The 14,323-nt window shown below is 42.6% G+C and overlaps 1 protein-coding gene and 1 pseudogene across 16 annotated transcripts in view; both read right to left on the reverse strand.

Moving 5' to 3' along the window:
- Positions 1–6,538: 6,538 nt before the first annotated feature.
- Positions 6,539–14,323, reverse strand: part of PGCKA1 (PDCD10 and GCKIII kinases associated 1) — a 79,308-nt gene continuing 71,523 nt past the window's right edge. For all 16 annotated transcript variants that reach the window (XM_020900537.2, XM_070452053.1, XM_020900536.2 and 13 more), the window contains 2 exons: positions 9,446–9,499; positions 6,539–8,296 (listed from right to left, as the gene is read on the reverse strand). In XM_020900537.2, coding sequence (XP_020756196.2) covers positions 7,363–8,296; positions 9,446–9,477 — 966 coding nt within the window. In that variant the 5' untranslated portion in view covers positions 9,478–9,499 and the 3' untranslated portion in view covers positions 6,539–7,362. The remainder of the gene's footprint in view (positions 8,297–9,445; positions 9,500–14,323) is intronic.
- On the reverse strand, positions 9,508–12,544 carry LOC110141592 (CDGSH iron-sulfur domain-containing protein 2 pseudogene; annotated as a pseudogene).

The following is a 14,323-nucleotide window of genomic DNA, read 5'->3' on the forward strand; positions in this document are numbered from 1 at the left end:
AGGGACACATACAGACTGAAAGTGAAGGGCTGGAATAAAATATTTCATGCAAATGGAGAACAAAAGAAAGCAGGAGTCGCAATACTCATATCAGATAAAATAGACTTTCAAATAAAGGCTGTGAAAAGAGACAAAGAAGGACACTACATAATGATCAAAGGATCAATCCAAGAAGAAGATATAACAATTATAGATATATATGCACCCAACATAGGAGCACTGCAATATGTAATGCAAACGCTAACGAGTATGAAAGAGGAAATTAACAGTAACACAATAATAGTGGGAGACTTTAATACCCCACTCACAACTATGGATAGATCAACTAAACAGAAAATTAACAAGGAAACACAAACTTTATATGACACAATGGACCAGCTAGACCTAATTGATATCTATAGGACATTTCACCCCAAAACAATCAATTTCACCTTTTTCTCAAGTGCACACGGAACCTTCTCCAGAATAGATCACATCCTGGGCCATAAGTCTAGCCTTGGGAAATTAAAAAAAACTGAAATCATTCAGTCATCTTTTCTGACCACAGTGCAGTAAGATTAGATCTCAATTACAGGAAAAAATTTATTAAAAATTCAAACATATGGAGGCTAAATAACACGCTTCTGAAAAACCAACAAATCAGAGAAGAAACAAACAAAAAAAAAGAAATCAAAATATGCATAGAAACGAATGAAAATGAAAACATAACAACCCAAAACCTATGGGACACTGTAAAAGCAGTGCTAAGGGGAAGGTTCATAGCATTACAGGCTTACCTCAAGAAACAAGAAAAAATTCAAATAAATAAGCTAACTCTACACCTAAAGCAACTAGAGAAGGAAGAAATGAAGAACCCCAGGGCTAGTAGAAGGAAAGAAATCTTAAAAATTAGGGCAGAAATAAATGCAAAAGAAACTAAAGAGAGCATAGCAAAAATCAACAAAGTTTAAAGATGTTTTTTTGAAAAAATAAACAAAATTGACAAACCGTTAGCAAGACTCATTAAGAAACAAAGGGAGAAGAACAAAATTAACAAAATTAGAAATGAAAATGGAGAGATCACAAGAGACAACACTGATATACAAAGGATCATAAGACACTACCACCAGCAGCTCTATGCCAATAAAATGGACAACTTGGAAGAAATGGACAAATTCTTAGAAAGGTATAACTTCCCAAAACAGAACCAGAAAGAAATAGAAGATCTTAACAGAACCATCACAAGCAAGGAAATGGAAACTGTAATCAGAAATCTTCCAGCAAACAAAAGCCCAGGACCAGATGGCTTCACAGCTGAATTCTACCAAAAATACAGAGAAGAGCTAACACCTATCTTACTTAAACTCTTCTAGAAAATTGCAGAAGAAGGTAAACTTCCAAACTCATTCTATGAGGCCACCATCACCCTAATTCCAAAACCAGACAAAGATGCCACACAAAAAAAGAAAACTACAAGCCAATATCACTGATGAACATAGATGTAAAAATCCTTAACAAAATTCTAGCAAACAATCCAACAACATATTGAAAAAATCATACACCATGACCAAGTGGGCTTTATCCCAGGAATGCAAGGATTCTTTAATATCTGCAAATCAATCAATGTAATATACCACATTAACAAATTGAAAGATAAAAACCATATGATTATCTCAATAGATGCAGAAAAAGCCTTTGACAAAATTCAACATCCATTTATGATTAAAACTCTCCAGAAAGCAGGAATAGAAGGAACATACCTCAACATAATAAAAGCTATATATGACAAACCCACAGCCAGCATTACCCTCAATGGTGAAAAATTGAAAGCATTTCCCCTAAAATCAGAAACAAGACAAGGGTGCCCACTCTCACCACTACTATTCAACATAGTTTTGGAAGTTTTGGCCACAGCAATCAGAGCAGAAAAAGATGTAAAAGGAATCCAGATAGGAAAAGAAGAAGTGAAACTCTCACTGTTTGCAGATGACATGATCCTCTACATAGAAAACCCTAAAGACTCTACCAGAAAATTACTAGAGCTAATCAATGAATATAGTAAAGTTGCAGGATATAAAATTAACACACAGAAATCTCTTGCATTCCTATACACTAACAATGAGAAAACAGAAAGAGAAATTAAGGAAACAATACCATTCACCATTGCAACAAAAAGAATAAAATACTTAGGAGTATATCTACCTAAAGAAACAAAAGACCTATACATAGAAAATTATAAACCATTGATGAAAGAAATCAAAGAGGACACAAACAGATGGACAAATATACTGTGTTCATGGATTGGAAGAATCAATATTGTCAAAATGACTATACTACCCAAAGCAATCTATAGTCAATGCAATCCCTATCAGGCTACCAATGGTATTTTTCACAGAACTAGAACAGATAATTTCACAATTTGTATGGAAATACAATAGACCTCGAATAGCCAAAGTAATCTTGAGAAAGAATGGAACTGGAGGAATCAACCTGCCTGACTTGAGACTATACTACAAAGCCACAGTCATCAAGACAGTATGGTACTGGCACAAAGACAGAAATATAGATCAATGGAACAGAATAGAAAGCCCAGAGATAAATCCACGAACCTATGGACAACTTATCTTTGACAAAGAAAGCAAGGATATACAATGGAAGAAAGACAACCTCTTTAACAAGTGGTGCTGGGAAAACTGGTCAACTACTTGTAAAAGAATGAAACTAGAACACTTTCTAACACCATACACAAAAATAAACTCAAAATGGATTAAAGATCTAAATTTAAGACCAGAAACTATAAAACTCCCAGAGGAGAACATAGGCAAAACACTCTCTGACATAAATCACAGCAGGATCCTCTATGACCCACCTCCCAGAATATTGGAAATAAAAGCAAAAATAAACAAATGGGACCTAATGAAACTTAAAAGCTTTTGCACAACAAAGGAAACTATAAGTAAGGTGAAAAGACAGCCCTCAGAATGGGAGAAAATAATAGCAAATGAAGCAACAGACAAAGGATTAATCCTAAAAATATACAAGCAACTCCTGCAGCTCAATTCCAGAAAAATAAATGACCCAATCAAAAAATGGGCCAAAGAACTAAACAGACATTTCTCCAAAGAAGACATACAGATGGCTAACAAACACATGAAAAGATGCTCAACATCACTCATTATCAGAGAAATGCAAATCAAAACCACAATGAGGTACCATTATACGCCAGTCAGGATGGCTGCTATCCAAAAGTCTACAAGCAATAAATGCTGGAGAGGGTGTGGAGAAAAGGGAACCCTCTTACACTGTTGGTGGGAATGCAAATTAGTACAGCCACTATGGAGAACAGTGTGGAGATTTCTTAAAAAACTGGAAATAGAACTGCCATATGACCCAGCAATCCCACTTCTGGGCATACACACCGAGGAAACCATATCTGAAAGAGACACGTGCACCCCAATGTTCATCACAGCACTGTTTATAACAGCCAGGACATGGAAGCAACCTAGATGCCCATCAGCAGACGAATGGATAAGGAAGCTGTGGTACATATACACCATGGAATATTACTCAGCCATTAAAAAGAATTCATTTGAATCAGTTCTAATGAGATGGCAGCCAGGACATGGAAGCAACCTAGATGCCCATCAGCAGACGAATGGATAAGGAAGCTGTGGTACATATACACCATGGAATATTACTCAGCCATTAAAAAGAATTCATTTGAATCAGTTCTAATGAGATGGATGAAACTGGAGCCCATTATACAGAGTGAAGTAAGTCAGAAAGATAAAGACCAATACAGTATACTAACGCATATATATGGAATTTAGAAAGATGGTAACAATAACCCTATATGCAAAACAGAAAAAGAGACACAGATGTATAGAACAGACTTTTGGACTCTGTGGGAGAAGGCGAGGGTGGGATGTTTTGAGAGAATAGCATTGAAACATGTATATTATCAAGGGTGAAACAGATCACCAGCCCAGGTTGGATGCATGAGATAAGTGCTCGGGGCTGGTGCACTGGGAAGACCCAGAGGGATGGGATGGGGAGGGAGAGGGGAGGGGGGATCAGGATGGGCAATACATGTAAATCCATGGCTGATTCATGTCAATGTATGGCAAAACCCACTACAATATTGTAAAGTAATTAGCCTCCAACTAATAAAAATAAATGGAAAAAATAAAATAAAAATTAAAAAAGACTGACTTTCCTAGTGGTCCAGTGGTTAAGAATCTGCACTTCCATTGCAGGGGGCACAGGATCAATCCTTGGTTGAGGAACTAAGATCCCACAAACATGTGGCGTGGCCGAAATAAAGAAGAGAAGAGATAATCTTGCCCTTAGGGTCAGGGCAGAGGAAGAGTTAAAGAGGAAAATGGTGAGTGCCTACCAGTTACTGAGTGTGGACAAATGGGTGTGTGCTAAGGAACTCAAATTCTCTTCATTCCCTTCCAAATTTGGTTTGACAGCTGTAACAATATGCTACCATCAGTCCTGGAAACTGGGGGAAAACATCTAATTTCACATTTATATGATAGTTAAACTTCCCCCAATAAAAAGTGAAATGTAACTTCTTAGCTTGAGAAAACTGCATGTAATGTAGAAATAACCTTATATCAAAATCAAGATTTAACATGGTAGACATCCATGCGCTAGTTTGCTAAGATCGTGGGGACTGTGATGTCCACATCTATCCACAGCCAGTGCCTGACAGTCAGTGTGCATCGGTGCTGCCACGCTGTCCAGACTGTTTGAAAAGAATCAGTATCATCAGCATCACTTCTGATAAGGGGAGCCACCAGGCTGCAGAAAGATGTCACGCAGAGCAAGAGTCTCAGCTGCTAGACAAGCTGGGGGATAAAGCTCATATCTGGGGTTTCTTCTCAACCTAAAGACTCTGGCTTTTCCTCTGACATCCTTTGGTGGAGCCTGGGTGTTGGGGGAGAGATAAAGGGGTCCAGGCTGCTTTTAAAAAAGCACTTGAAGTTCTTGGTCCTCTGTTAACCTTTTTGAAGCAGTTATTCACATAAAAAGAATCTTAAAAACTTTAGAGCTATTAATCATGATGAACTCTGCAGCAGTCCTAAGATGTAAAATTTGGTCCACATGTAAATGTAAACACAAAAGTGTGTTTCTGTGCCCAGAAGAAAGACTTATTTGCAGAAATACCTCATCTTACCTTTTCCTTGTCAGATTTTTCTCTTTTTTTCATCCTTCTGTTTTGGAATACCAGTGGGAAGTTGGTATGTAGCTGTTCATTTCTCCTTTCCCCTTGGACCAAAGGTTTAGACCTTTTCTGTGTCACACTAAATGAAAACAATTATCTTTCAATCTCTTGCAAATTGGCTCTTTGTGTTTTGAGGACCAGGCTTTTGTGTTTTGAGGATCTGATGTGGCAGAGATTGTAAACAGACAATCTCAAAACTCAATGTCCATTCTCTCCCTTCTCAGTAACCGAATCCTGAACTTATTTGGGAAACCCATGCTCATAGCTAGAAAGGTAAGTTTCCCCAGCCTCTCTGGCAGTTGAATGTGTCCAAGTAACCTGATGTTGCTCAATGAGGTAAAAGTGGAAGGCTGAATTACACCTCTAGAAGGTCCTTACTAAAGAGGGAGTGAGATCTTCTGCCCTGTTATTCTTTTTTCCAAATGGAAAGCAAATGTAATGACTGGAGCCCCATTAGTCACTGCGGACCAGGCAGTTATCTTGAGAAGTAAGCCAGATGACAGAAGGAACACAAGTCACTGATAGCATGGAGTTCTCTGCCAGCCTGGATTTCTATCTCCAGATTTCTTTTACATAAGAGATAAGTAAATCTCTATTTTTATAAGACATTTATCATATACAGCTGGACCTAATCACAGCAGATACACTTGGGAAACTGTTGAAGACACCACTTTGAAACATTAAGCATTTGGTGTACTAAATACAATAGCAAACACATCTACAATGCAATTAGCAATGCCAACAGCTTAGTCTTTAAAAGCTCTGAGTGACATTGTATGCAGACATGGCTTGTTATCAAGCAAATCCAGGGAAATGTGTCTGTTAGGCTCAGGTTTTATGTCAAATAATAACCAAATGGAGCAATGACATTATGACAATCTCTATAAATATATATGATTATTATTGTCATTTAACCAATGGGCAAATAGAAAGGATATACTACTTGTCCCAGGTTACAAAGCTGGAAATCCAAGCAAAGTGAGTCAGATTTCAGAGTTTGTGTTATGAAACACCATAATAAGGAATCCTCCATATTTACATTTTTCTAAATAGTCTTGACCATCCCCTAAATCTCCATTGAGCATGTCAAAATGGCTGAAACCCAGGCAGGGCTATTCATCCTTAAAGTAAGGGCTCCACAGGTAGTCATGGCATCAAGGGTTTGACATCCAGGGACAGAGTCAAAGTCATTCTTGGCAAATCAACCTAGTCTCCCCTTCAGCTGTAATTTAATAGTCTATCTCTTTAAATTGAAAGAAACATCAAGGGTCATTAATGCTCAGTCTGGGAAAATTAGAAGCACTATTGAGTTAAGACACACAAACACATATGTCATTATTGTTTAATCACAATCAGACATTACATGGCACAAAACACTCCGTCTATCTCTTTGCTGTTCCAAATCTCACGAACTTAAAAACCTGAATTTGACACAAGCAGTTTAAAGAATTCTTCTGACCAAACTCCCCAATCCCAAAGGAGATGAAAAAGTAATAATGTAAAAAAGTTAAGGTCAAGGTGGCCTGATATCACAGCTAATGACTAACCATTTGTCTACAGGCGGTTCCTGCTCCACCCTGAAAGCTGCCAAGCTCCACTCTGTCCAACAAGTGGTTAGTGATCGGTTCCCTGGATGATTGTCCCTGAAGGTAAGCCATGCTCTGGGGGGTACATTAGGCACTTTAAGTGGGGGTAGTTACCTTTCCCTGACTGGGTATAATGTTTGGCTCTCAAAAAGCAAGGTAAGGAATTTTACACTCAGACAGAATGTCTTGTGACTCTCTGCCCCTGGGATTAAGCGCTGGGATTCCAGGGCGTTCTCAAGAATACCTACACCATACGTTCTGCAGGAGCTGTGCAGGCTGGCCAGCAGGGCGTCTAAGGTCTGCCTGTTCTGTGGACACCACCACAGTGGCCCACTCTGACTTGGTCTCTTATCTTGAGTCTTAGCCCATCTAGGCGGTGGTACGCTCCATAGTGAACAAGCAGCGTGGCACTGATGCTCACACCCATCACAACTGGCGCTGGGTGTCAACACCCTGGAAGGCTGCAGCGCATATGCTGCATTTATCAGCTCTGGGTTTTAGGAGCAAACCCAGCCCCGTGTGACCCGATCGTCACTAGCTTATTTGCCTGGAGAATCCCCTCCCCTACTCGGCTTCATCCACCTCTTCCCCAGCAGTAGCTGCTTCTAAGGCCGCGAGGGCTTCGGCCACCTCCGCGTCCTCATCCGCTGTCTCCCAGCTCCCGTCTCCGGCGGAGCCAGGGGCCTCCTCCCACCCGTTTCTCGAATCGACCACAGGCACGTCCTGAGCAGGATCGTCTTTGTCAAAGCAGACACTTGGGAGTTCAGTTGTCACGGCCTCGTTTAATGAATCCCAGCTTCTCTTTACGGAGAAGGGCATATTCACACCACACTCCCCTGCCGGGGCGTGATCACCCTCCTGGGGCTCCTTCTCAGAGTGGATCTTTAAAAGACGGCCCTTCTCTTGGTGATCAACGTGATCAGCGTTGTCTTCAGCTGAGCCCCAAAGCTGAGGGTAGTCCGGGGTGGGTGTCTGGAGGACATGGGCTGGGACTTCCCAAGCAGCAAACCCGGCCATGGATGGCGCGCCGGAGCCCCCATTCCCGATGACCTGCTTCTCTCCCGAGGCCAGCTGCATGCAGTCAGGCTCCCTGGCACTCCCTCCTTCAAGGAAGGGCTGGGTTGGGTGACCTTTGTTTGCAGCACTGGCCCAGGAGTCCCTGTCCCCCTGAGGGGGCCCCGGCTCACCGGTGAGCGGCAGGACAGCAGCGGGGCCGAGGCCATTGATGGCCCCGCCAGTCTTCTCGGCACACGGTCCCCCCACCGCATCCCCCGAGAGGAGTGGTCCTCGGGGCGGCCCGCAGGGCTCCTGCGGAGCGGCTGTTCCGCTCCCGCTTGCAGTTCTCTTGGAGCCCTCGTTCGGAGGGTCACCCTTGTGCACCAGGATTTCGCTGCCCTGTCTGTCTTTCAATTTAAGAGTGTCCTCTTCATCTAACTTGCAGCTGTTTACTTCGTTAACGTAACCAGGGGAGGGCACGTGAACCGGATCGAAGAGATAGCTAGGATGAGAAGAAGGAAGATCAGTCAAGTATTAACTTTATTAATACCTAACTTTCATTATTAATATTTCTACTGCAGGCTCCGCTGCTGCTCTGTGGTTCTGGTTAACTTCATTTCCATGGTTACTCTTTTAAGCCTATATGTGCGCCTAGTTAAATAGATATTGGATATGAATCTGAGCAAACTTTGGGAGATAGTGAAGGACAGGGAAGCCTGGCATCCTGCAGTACATGGGGTGGCAAAGAGGCCGACAGGACTTAGTGACTCAACAGCAACAATTAAATAGATACACTTGGTATAGAAGTGGTCTACCAACTGGAAACAGATCTTAAGAAGGGGTTACAAAAAGGGCAGAAAGAAGGTAAAGAACAAAGTGGGTCATGAAATTTAAAAACAAACAAAAAGTAAATAAATAAAATAAATGTTCAACAATAGGAAAATAAGTGGTTAAGAACTGATGGCACAACATTAATATTACTGGGGTTATTTATTTTCAGTGATGCTATTTCAGGCATAACAATTATGAAGTCTGGACTAGCATGAAACTTACAATAAATACTTTTGAATGGCACCTAACATTAAATTATAACTATAGTGACAAAAATGATATATGTATGTAGGTATGTATATATCGATACCTATTTATGCATAACACATAGATACAGATATGGAATAGAACATAATAAAGATAGTTTTGTTATGGAAGCAAAATGATCAGTTAATTTCCCCCCTTTATTTTATATAGAATTATATTCACGTTGCCCAAATTTTTATGAAATAGAATCTGGACAAAATTAAAAGCACATACATGACTGGGGTGATTTATTTTCAGTGATACCATTTCAGGCATCTTCTAAAACCCAAGCTTTTCTTTGCACTGAAACTCTCTGGAGAAATGTAAATTTAACCCAAACCAAATTCAGCCTCAGAGAATGACTGCTCCCAACATGCTCGGAGCACGGCACAAAAAATTTTTACAAATAAATCCAGCCCCCGTGTTCTTTTGAATAATATTAATGTGGTTCCAAACTCTTAACTTCCTGGCAATGCTAGTCATGCCCCAAGCTGGAAAATGGCATTGAATCCATGCAGGATGTTTAACAATGCCTTTGTGGTAGTCACAAATGTCTCCATTTTTTCAACTTTACCTTTGTATCATTTTACAGCACCTGCACCCCATCTGGATTATTTTTTGTTGTCATCTGGGAAAAAGAGAAAAGAGTGAATGACATTTTGTTTTATTTTTTCTAATAATTGTTGGTTTCATTGTAGGAAGACATTGGTTTCTTTGCAGTCAGAATGAAGGAGCTGCACAATTTAATTCTACATAAATGACTGAATATATAAAGTATCAAATATAAACAGTAGTGTAACAAGAAAATAAATTGACAGAAATAATTATTCAACTACTAGCAATAATTAAGACTACCATTTGAAAGATCTTCTATAAACAAAGAATGAAAAAATACTGTCATAAGATTTTATAGCACACAGTTGTATTCCATCCTAATTCATTACTATTATAGTTCCTTCTTTTTCAGTATTAGTGAACCTATATCATAGCCTGTCAATTCACTGTGTTTATTTTGTGAAGCATCACAGGCAAAATATGTCTTAGAACGCCAACACCTACAATAAGCTGCTTTAGTAAGACAGAAATCTTCAATGTTTATTTCACCCACCACTTTGGGATTTTCCTTTTGTATTTTAAGATTAATCAAGTTATCCTTCTTTCCTTTTTCTTCAGGAGGAATGGACAAACTGAAAGGTAGCCACATAGTCAAAGTATACCAAGGAAAGGCAATAATCAAAGCCACTCTGAACCTGTGAGCCGGGGGAACCAGGTAATGGTCTCAGGGCTGAGAGCTGTTTAAGATATCAGGGAAGCTGAACCTTCACAGAGGCTCAGTTGTCAATGCAGGAGATGGCAGCCCCAACCCTAGGTCGGGAAGATCTGCTCTTGGATGAAATGGCAACCCACTCCAGTATTCTTGCCTGGAGAATCCCCCGGACAGAGGGGCCTGGCGGGCTGTAGCCCATAGGCTCGCAGAGTCGGACACGACGGAGCACATCTGCAGGCGGGCAGGCGCCTCCAGCACGCGGGCTTTGCTCGGCAGCCCCATCCTGGCCAGAGGCTTCCGCCCGGCTCTGGCTGAGAGTGGAGACGGCTAGCTGCAGGCACTTGCAGTCTGGGCTGGGCCCGGGCAGCTGAGTGAGATTTCAATAGGATTTGTTTGCTTTTTCTTTCCCAGATCCTCAAAGTCAGTAGAGTTACAGTCTTTGGAAAAGGATTCCATGTGAGCAGGGAGGGCACTGGTTACCTGGAATACCTTCACATATCTAAAATCACCGATTCAGTACTCGAAAACTTTCATTGCCACTTGTCTCTGGGCCAGACGTTTCCCTGACTCTGGGAGTTATATGTCATCTCCATTTTGTAAATGAGGAAAAACAGGTTGACCAATGCCAGAGAGAGAAAGGTGGACTTGAAAAGGACCTGTGTGTCTTCTTCCATTGCCTTCTCCATGGGACTTGGACTTAACCAGGGTGTTAAGCCCTGGCGCAGCAGCAGGCGGAATAAGAGAGCAGAGAGGCTTCCTTGCCCAGGGGTTTCAGTACTAGACAGGATGTCCTGGGCTTCCCAGGTGGCGCTAGTGGTAAAGAACCAGCCTACCAATGCAGGAGATGTAAGAGATGTGGGTTTGATCCCCTGGGTCAGGAAAATCCCCTGGAGGAGGGCATGGCAACCCAGTCCAGTATTCTTGCCTGGAGAATCCCATGGACAGAGGAGCCTGGGGGGCTATGGTCCATGGGGTTGCAAAGACTAGAACACCACTGAAGCGACTCAGCACAGCACTAGAGGACGTCAGGATAGGGCAGTTGATCCCGGTTACAGACCCATGTTCCATGTTACAGGCCCAAGGAGGTTACAGGTGAGTAGTCATCACATGCTTTATGTGGGCTAACCTGCTCCTTTTTGCCTTTCCCATCACAAGGCATGGACTCCACTGTCTGCAGTTCAAAGACACACTCCTTTGGGCTTCTTGGTGGAAGATGGAGTTACGTCTGTGCTTCCTTCATTTCCCACCTGCCCTCTGTCCTCTGCCTGTTCCCAAGTTACATTTTTTCCCTCAAGATTGCCCTTTGAATGAAACCCTCTCTTCATGTAAAAACCAACCATGCTGTTCTTGTCTTTTCCCTGAAAATCCTAGAAACTAGCATGGAAGAATCTTTGTCATCCTCCGTGTCTAATAGTTACCAACTTAAAGAAGACAAGTCAATGACAGAATTGAAAGCCCCAGTCCCTTTGTCTCCCTAAGATGCGCATGCTAGAGAGAGAGAGGGATCACTTATTGTTTTTATTTTGTGGTTTTGGTTTTTGTTCTCTATTTTTGGACCTTGCCACTCAGCATGCAGGATCTTTGTTCCTTGACCAGGGATCAAACCTGTGCCCCCTGCAGTGGAAGCCGGCCTGGTGTCTTAGCCACCGGACTTCAGGGAAGTCTCAGGAATCATGTCACTGCCTTCTCTGTTCCCTCTCCTTCCTTCTTTCAGTCATGAATGGATTTCCCAGGATTCTACTTCATAAGCCTCTAACCACAGAGAAAATGACCAATACCATTTAAGAGGTATAGATTAGCTGGTTGATAAATCTAGAGGGAAGTAGTTTTACACCACCTCCCTCCCCAAAGATATCCAGCATCCACATCCTAATCTCTGAAACTTGTGACTGCTACTGCATATGACAAAAAAAAAAAAAAAAAAAGTCTGTGCACATGTGATTACAGATTTGACATGAGAAGACTGTCTGGATGGTCTGGTTCTGGCTCCAGCTCTGCTCTGTGACTCTGGGCCTCAGCTATTTCATCTGTAAATGGGGATAATGATGTGTCTACTACATAGCATTGTTGGGGATTATATGAGTTAACATTCATAATAAGCATATACTTATTACTCAGCTCTGTCTGGATACAGCATGTTTTTTTAAAAAAAGAAGCTTTTCACCTAAGGAAGAAGTGCTCTAGTTGCCATGACATATGCATACACACAAGAGCATTAACAGTACCAAGTTATACCTGTTTCCAGAATAAGGACCAAATGGTGTATTTCTACCAACTGTGGCAACAGAAGAAAGAACGAGAGGCTGGTCTCGAGCAACACCTCGTTTTCCCAGGGTCTCCGAGGCTGACCAAGGTCGACCTGACCGCACTCTCTGCCACTGTGGCTCTGGCCACACTCTCAGCCATGCCGGGAAGCGAGCTGGCTGCTGAGATTTAACTTCTCTGCGTCTCAGAGAACCGACCAGTCACCTGCGCCTTTCACACTACCCGTCCCGCCCCGCCCATCTCCCTGGAAAACCGGAGGATCTCTGTTTTTCTTCTAAGCCGTGCAATATAGGAGGTGTTTGGATGCTGCTCCCCGGCCCCCTCCCGCTCCCCCTGCCTCCCTGTAGGGGGCGCCCTCGGGTTTCCTACAGGCCTGGTCCTGTACCCGAGGGCCAAGCTCTGCGCCTCTCCCGCCGGTGCCTCTTCCTGGCTAGGGGTCCCGCCCTGGCTCCCACCGCCGTCCTGCTTCCTTGCCCAGCGACATTCCTCCTCTCGGTGAGACAGGCGCTAAGGCCCGGGGTTGAGTGACTGCTGACGAAAAGGGTGGGGACTACTGCATGTACACCCACCCCTGCCTGCCTGTGTCTACAATGAGTCTTCCACATATGATGATGCCTAACACCAATTCTGATTTATTTCTCTTTTCATGTGTCACTCCCACCCCTATATCTTGCTTTTACTGGGGTCTCCCATTTCCAGGTGCCAAAAAGGAAATAGTCCACGTCCATTTCCCATGGAAATGGGGGGGGGGGGATGCTCTTTTGAAGTAAGACTGAGTTCAAAACGGGCAGTTTGTCTTCTGTCCCTTCCCCGTCACTGTGACAACAGCTGGGTCAGAGGTGAGAACTCAGTTGTCCAGTGCCCTTTATTATGGAGCAGAATCAGAACTTGCTTTGTCTTTGGAGTATAAAAGAGCAACAGAGAAAAGCAAAGGGCAAAGCAGCCATCATCTGGTTTCCATGGGAGAAAAGCAAACACCATTAGGATGGTGTGTCCACCTAGTGTCCACCTTCGGTGCCTGACCCTCCTGGAGTCCTGTGTCGGAGGCTGACTCTTGTCCTGTGTTTACTGTTGAAAGTAAAGAGTCCTGTATTTGAAGACGGTCATGAAAAGACGCCATCAGTTACTAGTCAAGTGTTCTTGCTGGAAAATCCAGTTTCACAAGGGGGTTGGTGATGGAGGTGGGGAGAAATGAGGAGGCCAGGGGTGGGGGGGTAAGGGGCACAGGAGTTGTGCAACCAGGCAGAGAAATTAACTGAGCATTCATCAGGAAGTCAAGGAATATAGAAAAAGGCTCAACTCAGCTGGAAAGGGCTGCCTTTGAATAGTGATGATCTTAAAGAATGACACACACAGGTCAAACTGACACAGGGCCAGCTTGTAGGCGTCCTACTGGCCAAATCTGAAACAATGGGAGCATCACAGTAAGCACAGACATAAAGGAGTATAATACACTGAATAAAACAAGGATCTGTGAATTCTCAGGGTATAAATCTAAAAAAGGGAGAGCTCTGACTTACAAGTAGAAAGCCTGCTAACAAACAGAATTATAGAAATCACCATTAGACAACCATCACAGTAATAATTGACTCAAGCAAGAATCATCAACAGATGTTTAGACCAGTGGGTAAAAACCTGAAGAGAACGGGATATTTAATCCCAAGTATTGGCACTGGCCAAAAAGTTTATTTAGGTTTCTCATAACATCATACCAATGAACTTGTTTGGCCAGCCCCAATAGCTCCCCTATTATATGCATGGGGTAAAACAGTATCCTTACAGTGGAGAAAACTGGGTCACAGCACCAAAATCAAATAACCAAGGGTAATACTGTGAGTAAGGGTAATACTGTGACTAGTCAATACCCTCCGAGCTGGTGCGCTGAGAACTTGGCATCACTGCTGTGATTTTTCTGTCAAA

This window comes from Odocoileus virginianus, chromosome 21 (genome assembly GCF_023699985.2).
Source record: "Odocoileus virginianus isolate 20LAN1187 ecotype Illinois chromosome 21, Ovbor_1.2, whole genome shotgun sequence".
In the NCBI taxonomy this organism is placed as follows: domain Eukaryota; kingdom Metazoa; phylum Chordata; class Mammalia; order Artiodactyla; family Cervidae; genus Odocoileus; species Odocoileus virginianus.